At 42.4% G+C, this 14,507-nt stretch overlaps 1 protein-coding gene across 4 annotated transcripts in view; it reads right to left on the bottom strand.

The window, feature by feature from the left end:
- The window catches only part of WWC3 (WWC family member 3), an 81,233-nt gene extending 70,198 nt beyond the window's left edge, over positions 1 to 11,035 (bottom strand). The window contains exon 1 of one of the 4 annotated variants that reach the window (XM_077343260.1): positions 10,182 to 11,035. In XM_077343260.1, coding sequence (XP_077199375.1) covers positions 10,182 to 10,453 — 272 coding nt within the window. In that variant the 5' untranslated portion in view covers positions 10,454 to 11,035. The remainder of the gene's footprint in view (positions 1 to 10,181) is intronic. The other 3 variants (XM_077343262.1, XM_077343259.1, XM_077343263.1) reach the window with 3 other exon arrangements.
- Between the last annotated feature and the right edge of the window lie 3,472 nt (positions 11,036 to 14,507).

Raw genomic sequence — 14,507 nt, forward strand, 5'->3', positions numbered from 1 at the left:
AAATAACAAAATATTTTATTTAACCTATTGAGGTAACTCAATATAGTTAACTCTGTAAAATGAGTACATGAGCAGACTTTAGTTTATTGAATTTAAAACACGCCACTCCTGACCAGCTGGGTCAAGGCAGTTCAAGCCAAACAGTTAAAACACAAGAAAACGGCCCTACTCATCCTACCCTTACCCATTCCCCTCTCCTGTAAAGCACTGGAGTACATCTGCCACCTCAGATCTCAGGGTGGGGTGCTCAGAGAAGGGACCTGGTCAATGTTCTACCATACAGCCTAAACAAAATGTCTCATGGAAGAGCTCCATTTTACAGGCCATACAGAACTGTGTGAGCTCTGACAGGGCCCTTGGCTCTCCTGGGAGCTCATTCCACCAGGTTGAAGCCAGGCCAAAAAGGGAGAATGTGGTTTGGAAGCAAAGCTATGTTCATGCCCACCTGGGGTCCCTTCCCTCCCCCTTCAGACCCATCACTGACCATTTTGGGAGGGGGTCAACATGACCAGATATGGTCATATCACCCAATAAATGTTTAACACATTTTATATATGGGCTACAAGGTGCCATATGACAGTTGTGTTTTTTGCCACTACAGATTTACATGGCTATCCACCTGGACTTATCAAACGTTACAGTGTTTTCAACTTTTATTTTACTTGACTTTTCAAATAAAAAAAACTGCAAAAACTACCATGCTCTTGTTTAGGTAACATAGGGTATAACAGGTCTCCTTCTGGTCGTGTACATATCTGCAACTGGGTTTGAACAAAACAAAGGTATTTATTCTTATAAATACATAAATATAACAAACAATGGCATTTTCATTTACTATGCTTTGACTTACCCATTTTCTGTTCTTAAACAAGTATGTTTAGATTTGATAAGAAAGCCAATATTGCATATACATTAATTCCCCCCTGATTTTATATTCTCCCCCCAAAGTTCATTTCTGAAAGGTAGGGAAGGGCTAATTTTGGGAAACATGTGCATAATAAATTAACAACATTGCTCCACTTGTCTGCAGCAGGATATAACTTCTGCTGATGCTGCACAAGTCTTGGATTGTACCCTACCAATTAGAGAGACTACGATCAAACTGCCCATAGCAACCAAGTGAGTATCTAATTATTCCAGCAAAAGTACCTTATCCAGTGTGCAAAGGCTCTTTTTGGACTTACAGAAGAAAAAATATTATGATCTGGAAAGGGAAACAGCATGTATAGGACCCTGCCTGGCACACTGGAAATATTCTGCCTCAAGGAGCTAGTGCAAGCATACCATTCATTCCACACCTCATAAATGCCTTCTTGGAGTTTCTTATATCCAAAAACTTTGCTTTAACATTAAAGCTACAGTTTGTTGTAGCTCTATCCAGTTTGTTGTTCAGGAGTAATTTTTGTCTCCACCCCCCCCCCCAAAAAAAAAGCTAAAAACCTTGTTCAATAAAACCTAATAGAAATTCTTAGATAAAATGTTGGTTTAGGCTCCCCCCTCCCTCCCCCAACAAAAACCTATTCTTTTCAACTTACTAGCCAACAAGTTTTTGAAGATCAACATGGGCTGTGTTTCAATTGTGAACAGTACAATGCCACACAAAAATCTGTTTACAGAGTAAGTTTCTTTACAAAACAAATGCTTCCATTTGTTAGTTAGTTACAAAAGCTGAATAGTGGTGACCTTGATCATGAGGGGGAGGTCGTATTCCTACCTTAACTAAAAGATGTCACAAAGCTTTAAAAAAAAAAGATCACGTCTTCCTTTAAATATACATTTGCACCTACTCACAACCAAATCCATAGCCTACAAATTCACAATCCTGCACTTTGAAGGTTTCTATTCATGGAAAAGCAAAGAAAATGTGTTTCCATGGGCAGGGCACATATTTTCCATGGGAACAGAGCCATAATTTATTTTCAAATTTAAAACCATATTTTCATGCTTCAAGTTTCATCATAAAACAGCATTAAGCTGCCTTTACATAAACATAATCCATAATGCTTTAGGTTTTCTAAATCCTTTGAAAAACCTGCAGAACAAAACCCGTAAGAAATAATTATGCAAATTTCAAAACTCCTTGATGTGTTACTAAGCAAAGTTGTACTTATCTCTTGGTATGCTGAATATAAAATTGGTATATGAACAGCTTCCTATGGAGGTTATGGAAAATGTTACCAAAAACTGCAGCATGTGATATAAATGTTTAAGTCAAATTATGAACTTAAAAAAAAAAGTGATCTAAATGTGTTCATATAAACTCAGACAGAGGCCTGTCCTCTCCTCCACTAGCATAATCTTGAAAGGGAACTGATTCACTTCTCAAAAATGGCTACATAACCCCCTGTCCCCATTTATATCATGGAGTGGGACAGAAATGTAGGAGTGGGTATTCTGGTCTACGAAAAGTCCTACATGCATAAGGTTGGAGAGCGGTAAAGCCAAAAGCTGAGGACACAACCTACCCACCAAGCTTTATGTATATCAGTTTTTAACAAAGTCTTCCAATCCAACAAAAACAGAGTAATATGCGCTTAAATTTTGCAAAAGAAAAAACTATTAGATTTTTCTCTCATTTTTTCTGTATTTTACATTCTTTATGTCAAGGAAAAGAAGAAGAGTCAGTTCTTATATGCCGCTTTTCTCTACCCGAAGGAGTCTCAAAGTGGCTGACATTTGCCTTCCCTTTCCTTTCCCCACAACAGACACCCTGTGAGATAGGTGAGGCTGAGAGAGCCCTGATACTACTGCTTGGTCAGAACAGCTTTATCAGTGCAATGGCAAGCCCAAGGTCACCCAGCTGATTGCGTGTGGAGAAGTACGGAGTCAAACCCAGCTCACCAGATTAGAAGTCCGCACTCCTAACCATTACACCAAGTTGGAAAAGAACATTTTCCAAATAGATCAGTGGCAAAGGATAAATCCAGAACAACAGATTTTTTTCACTGAGAAGAAAGGTTACATTTCTGGTACACTGTAGCTCTTAAACACGGTATCAAACATTGACTTGAATCTCAGTTAGATTTCCATGGGTGCAAAGAAGAGGGAATATATGCCAATTCCTTCACGATGGAGCAGCCCAAAACACACCCTGGAATGCTGATCCTGAAGAAGCCCCAGAAATTCTCCGGGGGGGGGGGGGGGGTCAGTAGTCATGCCCAGGAAATCTAAGGTATGATCCAAACCTCTGTTATGTAACTTGCAGTGGAATCCTAGGCATAGACTTAGACTTCAGTCTAAATTCATTTGTGCTAAAGTCACTATGTATAGGATTCAGATGGGTTGTCATTTTGGTCTGAAGAAACAGAACAAAATTTGAGTCCACTGACACCTTTAAGAACAACCACGTTTAATTCAGGATATAAGCTTTTTAATACCCAGAATTAAATGTGCCACCGGACTCAAACTTGGTTATATGTATACGATTGCACTGCAAAGTTTTGCTCAGTCTCAAATTGTTGTAAGGCTTTAGAATTTGTTCATTAATTTCATGCTACTCCAAGATAAAGGCAATTTACGTGGAATGTATAGTATTACAAGCCACATGTTTTTATTTAAAAAACAGAGCTTCCTACTTTTGTTGATTGTCCTTTTAAACCCAGGTGTACTTAAAAGCGCTCTTCCTGATGACTAGCAAGCTCAGCTGTGTTGGCAGTGCTGACTGATTTTGTTCAGCTCTTTCTGCTCATATGGGAATTTGCTGGCCAGCAGTACTCTGAAGTTTTACCCTGTGTTTCAGCACAATTCCTTTATCAAAAACCTCAGCTATAAAGATTAAAATACATTCTGTATTGCACAGTAGAACAAATAAACGTCTAAGAATAATTCAAAAAACTGAGTATGCCAAGGACAAGCCACAGATAAGATAATTAGATCATTAAATGCAAGCAGCACTATTTTAGTTCATAGAAAATGACATTTAAAAATAATCCAACTATACACTCCTTTAGACCTATACTAAAAACTTCAAGATAAAAATAATTAAATCTTGGAAGAAATAACAGGTGCACACCTGTTACAAGCTTCTCCATGCTACTGCAGGGTATCCAAGTTAAGCGACAGGCAAAACCCTTTAAATTAATTACAACTTTCACAAGAAGTTCCCTAACCTGTTTTGTGCCTGAATCATGGAAAGGAACTTCAGAAGTATTCTGCTATAGACAACCATAAATTCATTTCCATTCCAAAATATCTGGAGCTATAATAGCAGCACCTAGAGAACAGAGGGTTTTTTTTTTAAAAAAAACTAATCTATCTAAAACATATCTATGTTAATTAAATAGCATATTTTCACACCTTACCATTATCACCCTATTTCCAATGGATATTAGTATCTTTCTAGCTCATACCATGGTGTTCCAACCATCCACTACAGATGCAATGAACTGATGCAATAAAATGATGATGAAAGGGGGGGAACTGACACTTTGAACATTATGCTGGTAACCTTATTCATGTAGCCTGAAAATTATAAATCTGGCGTTTCTCAGAAGGGAGAGGCAAAAGGATGGCAATCACCTATTCAAGGCTAAGTATATGCACAGCAGGTGTCTGCTCTATTAGTAAGAAAAAACAATAATGTATATAAGCCTAGTTTTTCAGCATCTTTTTTCACATTGAAAAAGCCCTCCTCGGCTTATATGCGAGTATATACAGTAATTGAAACAAAAGCCTGCTCCAGCCAGCCAATCGTTGCATTGCCTTTTGCAAAAGTGTACTGCAAGCTGAGCTTGCTCTGGCAGCTTGTAGGACATCAACGGTTTGACTGAGGGACTCTGATCTTTTTTTTCCTTTTGTCTTCAATGGCAAAAGGAATGGCAATGCTGGATGGGAGAGCCTGTGATGATGGAGCATTTCCCACCCTCGGCTTATATGTGAGTATATGCTGTTGTTAGTTGCGAAGTCGTGTCCGACCCATTGCCACCCCATGGACAATCAGCCTCCAGGCCTAGTATATGTTAGTATATACGGTAATTCAATTAATGTATTTGTGTCAAAGATAGCCATTTGTTTTTTCTTCTTCCCACCATGCCAAAGATGCAACCTGAAATCCACCAGCAATATCCTGTGCCCACTGAAAACAGCTAAGCAACCTACACAGGATGCAGACAAAGTTGCCTTAAGATCCCCCCCCCCCGCTAACACACCTAACCTACCCTTTTAACACATAGTGCAGTGAAGGGTTCTGGAAAACTGTGGTCTTATTTTCACTGATCTTGATAAAAGATTTTGCTATGGACCAGCACAACTGCCTAGGTCCCAATTACACTGGAGCAAGTGGGGGGGGGGAGTGTTCCCTTATGTAAGACAAATCTAAATATAAAACTGCAGTTATTTCTGGTAGAGTATCTTCCTTTGTTCTTTTCAGTGAAAATAATTATTAATTTTCACATTTTAATGGGAAGGATAATTGACAAATCTCATAAAATATTAAAGAATTTCTGAGGTACAGTCAAGACGGCAGCCGTCCATGTGCAATTTTTCTGACAACCCAAGAAAAAAATCTGTCTTATACTGCATCCTGAATTTCTTCCCCTTCCTGCTAAAAAAGCAGTACACAGGGAATATGATTCAAACCTAAGATAGTTTGATAGTGGTAATTAGGCATGAGGACCCCACTGAATGTATTTCTGAGATGTGTGCATCACATGCATCTCTATAAAGTTGCCTTGCCTGGGATTTGTTTTTATAATGGCAAATCTTTTGGTGGGTAGGAGTGGCATTTGATGATTTTGGGTATCTAGTAATGACTTAAAGATCTGAGAGGCCACTGGTATAAGAAAAAAAAACCCTGAAATGTTCTGAGGTCACAGAAGGTTACTGCTATATTTGGCCAAAAATTAAGCAGCCATCTCAATTTATCTATGAAACTGACAATCAACTAACATCACTCAAGTTTGTAAGCAAAGTAGAGGTTTTATTGAAACCAAAGGCAATTTTTATTGAAAAATTTCATCCAAATTTTCATCCAACACTCAATTTTTCAATGTGTGCTAAACATCCTATGCCAGTATTTGCAGTCTTACCTTGCCAAAAACAAGTTAAATAAATTAACAGGCCCAACTGAATACTATTTTAAATATGACATTTATGAAGTTGATCTTTTAAATGAAATTTTAATACTTTTGCATCAACTGATAGTTTAAGCATACTAGGGTGGATTAATTGCTGATTTCAAAGTTATGATGAATTCATTGTATATCCATTTAATCCTTTCCTGCCTTCTGAATACATGTTAACAGTGCACCTCACAGAACTATACAGTAACTTTTTCTTAAACCCTATAATATTAAAAAGTAGTGTCTTGCTCTACAAACTACTAGATGGGTAATTTTTATCCTATTAACAAAAGCTACAGTATAATTAATTAATAAATGCCCATCCTCCTGCATTAGTGTTCCTAACTAAGAGCCACACTAATCATCCTGCTATCATGAAGAAGCATTCAATATCTTAAAACCATCCTGCAAACAGCCATCTTGCAAACAGTGATCAGGCATGGAAACCTTAGTTGAATGGATTTCCCTTACATACAGGTTGTTATCGCACATGGCCAGCAAAGATTAGTGGCCTTGTAGTATTGTAGACTTGATTTGGAAACTTGAACAACGTTTCTTCAACCAGACAATGCCAAAATAAATATTTAAAGTACTTCAAACAATAAGCATCCGGGTATGGACTCCAATTCAATGCATTCTGTGATCCTATGACAGTGCTAATAAATAAGAAAAATCAGTAATGGCTATTTAATTAACAATCCTTAGAAATGTCTAGATTTTCTCCCATCACACCTAAAGTAGCTTGAAAATATATGGGCAACATCCAGTAGCATCTCCTGTTCAGAATAAGACTGAGGAAGATTTCCAGTAGGTGAGGTAGGATCCTTCAAATGCATATATAACTTCTTCACTTTGCCCCTGAGACGAAATGGGGTAAATTACACAATTGCCAACTGCTTTAATCCAACCTTACCTATAATTATCACCCAGTTACTTATGCATCTTGACTCTAACTAGCCAATCCTGTCAACTAACATCCCCCCCACACACACACACCATATGTAAAGCTTAAGGAAGTCTGTTTCTGTGTATCTGAAGAAGTGCAAGCACACAAAAGCTTATAACCAGAATTTAACTTTTTAAAAATCTTAAATGTGCTACTGGACTCAAATTTTGTGACACATATCCAAATGCAGCTTTCATTGGTATAGAATGCACATCACCCTAATACTATTATTCAAAAAAGAAATCCATGAAGTGCACACATCCCATAGCTATGTTCTGGGGTTGTCTTGTACATAAGGGCTGTAACAGAAGCACATTTAAAATACCTTGTAGCATAAATCATATTTCAGAATTAAAGAGCCAGCAAGTATTTCTCAAAGAATGCTACATGGCTATGGGGACTTTAAATTCTGAATGGGTATTGAAAAGAGAGAATTGGTCATTCAAAGCAATGCCCAAGGAACTAATTTGTACAGCTTATAACAAAATAATTTTTTAATGTAAAATTATTGAAAGTTGCCCAAAACTCCCTTCTCTCTTCTTTTTAAAGAGTAGAAACAGCACACACTTTTAACTGCACTTTTAAACAAAGACACAACTTAAACATTTCTAGGTCTTACTTAACATTCCATACATATTTTTGGTAAGGTAGTTCTGGCTGAAATTCAAGCTTCCAAGTTATGAAAGCACAAGTCAGCCATAGAAAACACATACAGATATTTCTTGTTTCATGGGCATGTAAAGTACTGGCAAGTGTTCTCAATCATTTTCTTAGACAAAAGGCTTGTGACCGGATGCACACTTACAAAATTATCACTTGCATGAAACAATGGACTATCAGATAAGGAAAACAGTTGTAATCTCATTGGAGTTGGCCCTAGTTAATATTTATCTATGCGCTTGTCACCATATTTTTAGAGCACACAACTAGTCCCATTTGGAAGCAGTGCAGATTACCAGCCTATGAAAAGCAACCTCACTGTCCATCAAAAGTTCCAAATCCTATCAGTCACTGTTAAAAAAGAATGTGCAGGATGAAGCTCAATTGCTCCTTTGTCAGTACACAACATTCCAACAGCAACTTTTGTGTACTGCAGCACAAACTGCACAACACACAGTACTTGGCAATGTGGAACTGAGAACAACTCACCTTTGTAGCACCCTACAAGAATACCAGCAGCTATAAACCCTGAAAAGCTGATGCAAACCTATATGCCTAATCTTTGGGACAATATTTATAATAAGATAGCAAGAATCAACAGCACATCAAGGAAAACATACCCCATTTGCCATACTACTTTAAGATGTTAGTACAAGCCCTGTGAACCACAGGATGTACAAGTGATTTGTCACTGCACCCATTTCTTCAAATTAATCTCAAACACACAGCAATTGTTCTTATCCCAATCTATTTTTGTTAACATTTCTTTATTCCTGTCATTGCTAGGCAAACTCGTTTATGTTCATCTCAGCAGGGTTCATACCAAAAAATGGAAACTTGGTCTATTACACTGCACAGAAACCATAGCCTCATTCCTAAACCACATTCCCTATGGGAAATCTTCCTGACAGCAGCTACAATCCTAAACAGAGCAGACACTGCTTGTTCTCTTACTGTTATCCTATACAATAATTACAAACAGGAGATAAGATGTTTACACAAAATATAATAAAATTCCTGAATAAATTCACATATCACTTAGCACCATTTCCCAGTCATGCCTGTGAACAACATCTGAGCAAGAGAATTTACACGATTAGCATCAAAGAATGTCTTTTTAAAAAGACTGCATTATCCCATCTATCATAGCATTCCACTCTTGGTGTTTCTTCAAGTAATTTCAATAGCATTTTACAACATGGCTTTACTACAGTTTTAGTCATTCACAACTGTCAAGTATATTTTTGAAAACCTAATTCAGTATACATTGACATCTGTGGGAGCATGTTTTATGGTCCCATTGGACATTACTATGGATAGTGCCTGGATTTAAACATACCTACTTAACGATCCAATTCCATTCATACTTGCTGAGAAGTTAATTCCATCAATTTCAATGAGGCCTATTTAAAATAACTATGCATATGACCACAGCCTCAAATTCTTTTAAAGAATTCTGTGCAAAGTTTGACTCTTACAAAACAGCATCAATATAGCATGACATGCACACAAAGCATTTATCTACCTTGTTATTATTACAAAATAAGACACCAGCAACAGGCACTCAAAAATACTTGTGCATGAAAGGACAGAGGAGTAGTTCGGATACCACCGGTAACTTAAAAGAAATAATTAGCATGAGAATACAAGTTAATGCAAATGATTCTATGTATATTTAGTACATATCCCTAATATCCCTAAAACATAACATATTAAGAGAAGCAGAATGGCTTATAACAAAACCAGTAAAATGAAATCAAAACCATTGTGTTGAACCTCTCCCCCCCACACACACACATTCTATTTCCTGCAGAGACTCAGCACAAAGACATTGAGGTGCTGATAACAAAGGCCCATTAGTTACCAAAGATCAGAGACTGATTCCTCTGCCCCCTCCAAATGTCAAAATTTTGAGAGGCATAAAAGAAGGGTCAGAGATCATGACTGTATAAGAGAGATCTGACCTTCAGAGGGAATTATCAATTTTTAAAGAGAACCTTAGAACTTCCCGAAGTCAGCTGTGGCTTGAGAATCTCTCAGGCGCGTGTCCAGAGCGAACAATGAGGGAAAGGACAACAACCACCCGGATTAACTTTGTTCACAAGGAACAAGATTTGGAGGGCGATATTACAGACTCACTGACTCTGTGGACTCTGCAAGGATTGTGGCACAAGAAGGGGCTCTTGAAACTGCCTCTGGGGAATGCCCCTTCAAGGTAACTGCTAGGCCAAGCCTCCCTGTGTTTTGCAGGAGGCGAAGGAGAACCCTGGGAAGGGCCCGTCAAGCACGCCGAGACAGCTTGTCAGATGCCACACCAGGGATGCTCTTTTCCGGGGCCCAAGGCTTCTCTGGCTCCCAAATGCTAAGCCTACAGGCTTCCTGCCGCCGGGCCGGGCCGGGCCAGTGAGGCAAAGGAAAGGGGAAGAGAGGGGGCAGCCCAGCCGCAAAGCAAGTTTCTGTCCCCCTTTCCCCGCAGCCGCCTAAAGGGCTCGAGGCGCGGGCCTGCGCTTCCTGACCTGTCCCGCGGGTCGATCCACGAAGTCTGCCGCGTATTGTGATCGATGTAGAAGACGCGGCCGTCGTAGTCTCTCGCCTCCTCCCAGCCCGCGGGCAGAGGCAGTTCCGAGCTCTCCCGGCCCCGCGGCCCGCCGCCGCCTCCCGACACGACCGGCGACTGCCCCGTCCCTTGTCCCATCACGGCCGCCTGTTGCTGCTGCTGCTGCTGCTGCTGTTGCTGCTGCTGCTGCTGCTGCCGCCGCCTCCTGCGCCCTCCGCTCAGCCACGGCATGGCCACGCCGCCGCCGCCGCCGCCGCCGCCACTCCCGGGCCGCAGCCTGGGCGGCAAGCGCTCTCCCTCCAGCAGCCCTTCTTCGGCCGCGGGGCCCTGGCAGTCCTGCGCCGCCTCCAGCCCTGACTAGCGAGCGGCCGAGGCTCGTGGAGCGGATCTGGGGCGGCCACGGCTGCAGGAGCGCCGCCGCGCCGGGCGCATCATCCTCTCGCTTTCCCGCCTCCACCCCTGGCCGGGCCCCGGGACCAGCCCAGCTGCAGCCGCTGCCGGCTGCTGTTCCGCGCACAGCCCACCCCGCCTCCGGCCGAGGAAGAGACCGCAACGCCACAGGCCGCCACCGTGAAATTCCCGCCCTTCCTTCCTGCCTGCCTGCCTGCCTGCCTGCCTCTCGCCCTCCCTCGGCAGCTCAGCCTCGCAGCGGCCCCGTCGGCTCCCTCAGCTCCATCCAGGCGGCGCCTGCCCCGCCATCTTCCTTCCTTCCTTTCCTTCCTTCCTTCGGCCAGGGATCCCTACACCCTCCGCCTCCCGCTCCGCCTCTTCGCTTCCCCGGGTGCTCCCAGAGCCGTCTGAAGCCAGCCCCGCTTTTCCCGTTCCAGCGGGAGGGCTGGCTGGCTGGCTGGCTGGGCGAGGCTCTGCCGCGAAGAAAGGCTAGGCAAGAAGACAAAGCGGCCGTAGAAAGTGGCTCCCAGGTCCAGAACTGAAGGAAATGAGGCACAAAATGGAGCTTTAGTTTGTTTTCAAAAGGTAGAATTCGGATTTATTGTAAGAAGCCCATATCTTTCCGCACTGATTCATTCACGTTGACAGTGGCTGATTTCAGAAAGCAGCATTCTGATTTAAGCTTCCTCACAGGAGAGCACCCACATCCTTGTAAGCTGCCTGCAAAGCCTCCAACCTGCCAGATGGTTCTCGTTTAAAGGCACCCTGTGTACCTGGGGGGGGGGGGGCTCAGCCGTTTGTATCTTAGGTACCACCAATTGCTTTATCAAAGAATCAGGGTCCCAACATAGAATCATAGAGTTGGAAGGGGCCATACAGGCCATCTAGTCCAACCCCCCACTCAATGCAGGATCAGCCCAAAGCATCCAAGAAAAGTGTGTATCTAACTTTTGCCAGTGAGGGAGAGCTCACCACCTCCTTAGGCAGCCTATTCCACTCTGTCTGTGATTTTTTCCCCCTGATATCTAGTCTGTATCGGTGTACTTGTAGTTTAAACCCATTACTGCGCATCCTCTCCTCTGGAGCCAACGGAAACAGCATCCTGCCCTCCTCCAAGTGACAACCTTTCAAATACTTAAAGAGGGCTATCATGTCCCCTCTCAATCTCCTTTTCTCCAGGCTGAACATTCCCAAGTCCCTCAACCTATCTTCATAGGGCTTGGTCCCTTGGCCCATTGGCCCCAGATCATCTTCGTCGCTCTCCTCTGTACCCCTTCAATTTTATCTACATCCTTCTTGAAGTGAGGCCTCCAGAACTGCACACAGTACTCCAGGTGTGGTCTGACCAGTGCCGTATACAATGGGACTATGACATCTTGTGATTTTGATGTGATGCCCCTGTTGATACAGCCCAAAATGGCATTTGCCTTTTTTACCGCTGCACAACACTGCCTGCTCATGTTTAGCTTACAATCCACAAGTCTCGTTCACAAACAGTTTTATTTAGAAGCGTATCCCCCATCCAGTAGGCATGCTTTTCATTTTTCTGACCCAGATGCAGAATTTTACACATCTTTATTAAATTGCAATTTGTTCTCATTTGCCTATTTTTCCATTGTGTTTAGATCTCGTTGAACTCTGTCTCTATCTTCCGGAGTATTTGCCAGTCCTCCCAATTTGGTGTCATCTGCAAACTTGATGAGTAGTCACTCCATCATTAATAAATATGTTAAAAAGTACCGGACCGAGCCCTGAGCCCTGAGGTACCCCGCTACTCACCTCCCTCCAGTCTGATGAAACACCATTGACAACAACTCTTTGAGTGCGGTTCTCTAACCAATTTCCTATCTACCTAACTATCTGGAAATCCAGATTGCAGTCCTTCAATTTATCCATCAGAACATCATGGGGAACCTTATCAAAAGCTTTACTAAAATCCAAGTAAACGACATCAACCAAATTTCCACGATCCAGCAAACCTGTTACTTGGTCAAAAAAGGAAACCAGGTTGGTCTGACAGGATCTGTTGGAGACAAATCGATGCTGACTTCCTTAGATCACCAAATTGTCCTCCAGATGTTTGCAGATCTCTCCCTTTAATATCTGCTCCATTATCTTCCCCACAATAGAAGTCAGACTCACTGGTCTGCAGTTTCCCGGGTCATCCTTCCTCCCTTTTTTTACGATCGGAATAATGTTTGCTCTCTTCCAGTCCTCCAGGACATCTCCAGTCCTGAAAGAAGTCCTGAAGATGATGGACAAGGGTTCTGCAAGTTCTCCAGAAAATTCTTTGAGCACTCTTGGGTGCATTTCATCTGGCCCAGGGGATTTGAACTCATCCAGTGCAGCTAAATGCCTCTCGACAGCCTCTCTGTCCATGTCAACCTGCCACCCAGACACTATCCCTCGGCTACTGCCATCTCTAGATGTGCCTAAACCCTTTGACCTGTGAGAAAAAACAGATGTAAAATAGGCGCTGAGCCTTTCTGCTTTCTCTGCATCCTTCGTTAGAGTTTGTCCATCTGCACCCAACAGTGGGCCTATTGCCTCCTTTACTTTACGTTTGCTCCGCACATAACTGAAAAATCTTTTCTTGTTACAATGGGCTTCCCTGGCCAATCTTAGCTCACTCTCAGCTTTGGCCTTTCTGATGATTGACCTACAGTGTCTAGTAACCTGTAAGTACTCATCTTTAGAGCTCTGTCCTTCCCTTCATTTCCTGAACATTTCCCTTTTCTTTCTTAGTTCCTCTTGAAGTTCTCTGTTCATCCAAATAGGCTTCTTAGGGCTCCTGCAGTGTTTTCGCCTTTCTGGGATAGTCATGGATTGAGCATGCAATAGCTCTTGTCTGAGTAGCGCCCACCATTCACATTGCTCCTTTCCCTTCCAGCATTCTCGTCCATGGTATGACACTCATCATATCTCTATTAAAGTTTGCCCTACGAAAATCCAACATCCGCGTCTGGTTACAAGCTTCCTTGCCTCCCCATCTCAAAAGGAATTCTATGAGGACATGGTCACTTCTCCCTAGGGTCCCCACCTCCTTCACCCCATCTACCAACTCTTGCTTGTAGAAACCATTTTTTATTCAAAGGATATTGATATGTTTACAGATATTCAGTTATTATATTTAGCAATTTTAGGACACAAAAAGTTAACTACTAGCAGCCCAAATGGTCACAGAGGGATAATCTGCTGGCAGGTCCTTCACTGAGGGGTTGAGGGAGAGCTAATTAATAATAATTGTTATGAAATCCTAGTATCTCACTGATCGAGAAATGCATTGTAAGGCAGTGTGATTCTCAAACATTTTGAAGCGGGGTCTCTTTCTAAATCATTCTACTTTTGATGATAAATTATATTACCTTAGGCCCAGCTAGGGTTTGAGGGCCCAGAGAGCTGGGTGGTATGAAGGGGGTACAGATAGAATAGCTCAGAAGCCTGTGTAGGGTCTTGGCGTTTTTGGCATCAGGTGCTGCTGGAAACACAAGAACAGGCTTATACTACAAAGCTGCCTTTTTGCTACCAAAGTGTGGCACTTGAATTGGGGGAGCATCTGTGCTGCCTTGCCAGGCTGCACCTACACAACTGGGTGCCGAGGCAGAGAGCCAGCCAGAGGCCATTCCATGAGATCAGGAGCCAAGTTGAGCCGGGTCACAAGCCAGGGACAGAGTCAAAAGCCAAACTGGAATCGGATGTCAGGAACAGAATCAGAAGCCAGGGCATGGTCAGAAGTTGAGCCGAGTGGACTTGGGGCACTGTCAGTATCCGAGCCAAGGGTCTGGAACAAGGAATATAGTCGGAAGTTGAGCTAAGGGTCTGGAACTGGGAGGCAAAGGAGCAGAGCTTCGCTGTGGTAAACCAGAACAGGAGTCATCTGGGAAGACTGGCAGGG

This window comes from Paroedura picta, chromosome 6 (assembly GCF_049243985.1).
Source record: "Paroedura picta isolate Pp20150507F chromosome 6, Ppicta_v3.0, whole genome shotgun sequence".
Taxonomy (NCBI): domain Eukaryota; kingdom Metazoa; phylum Chordata; class Lepidosauria; order Squamata; family Gekkonidae; genus Paroedura; species Paroedura picta.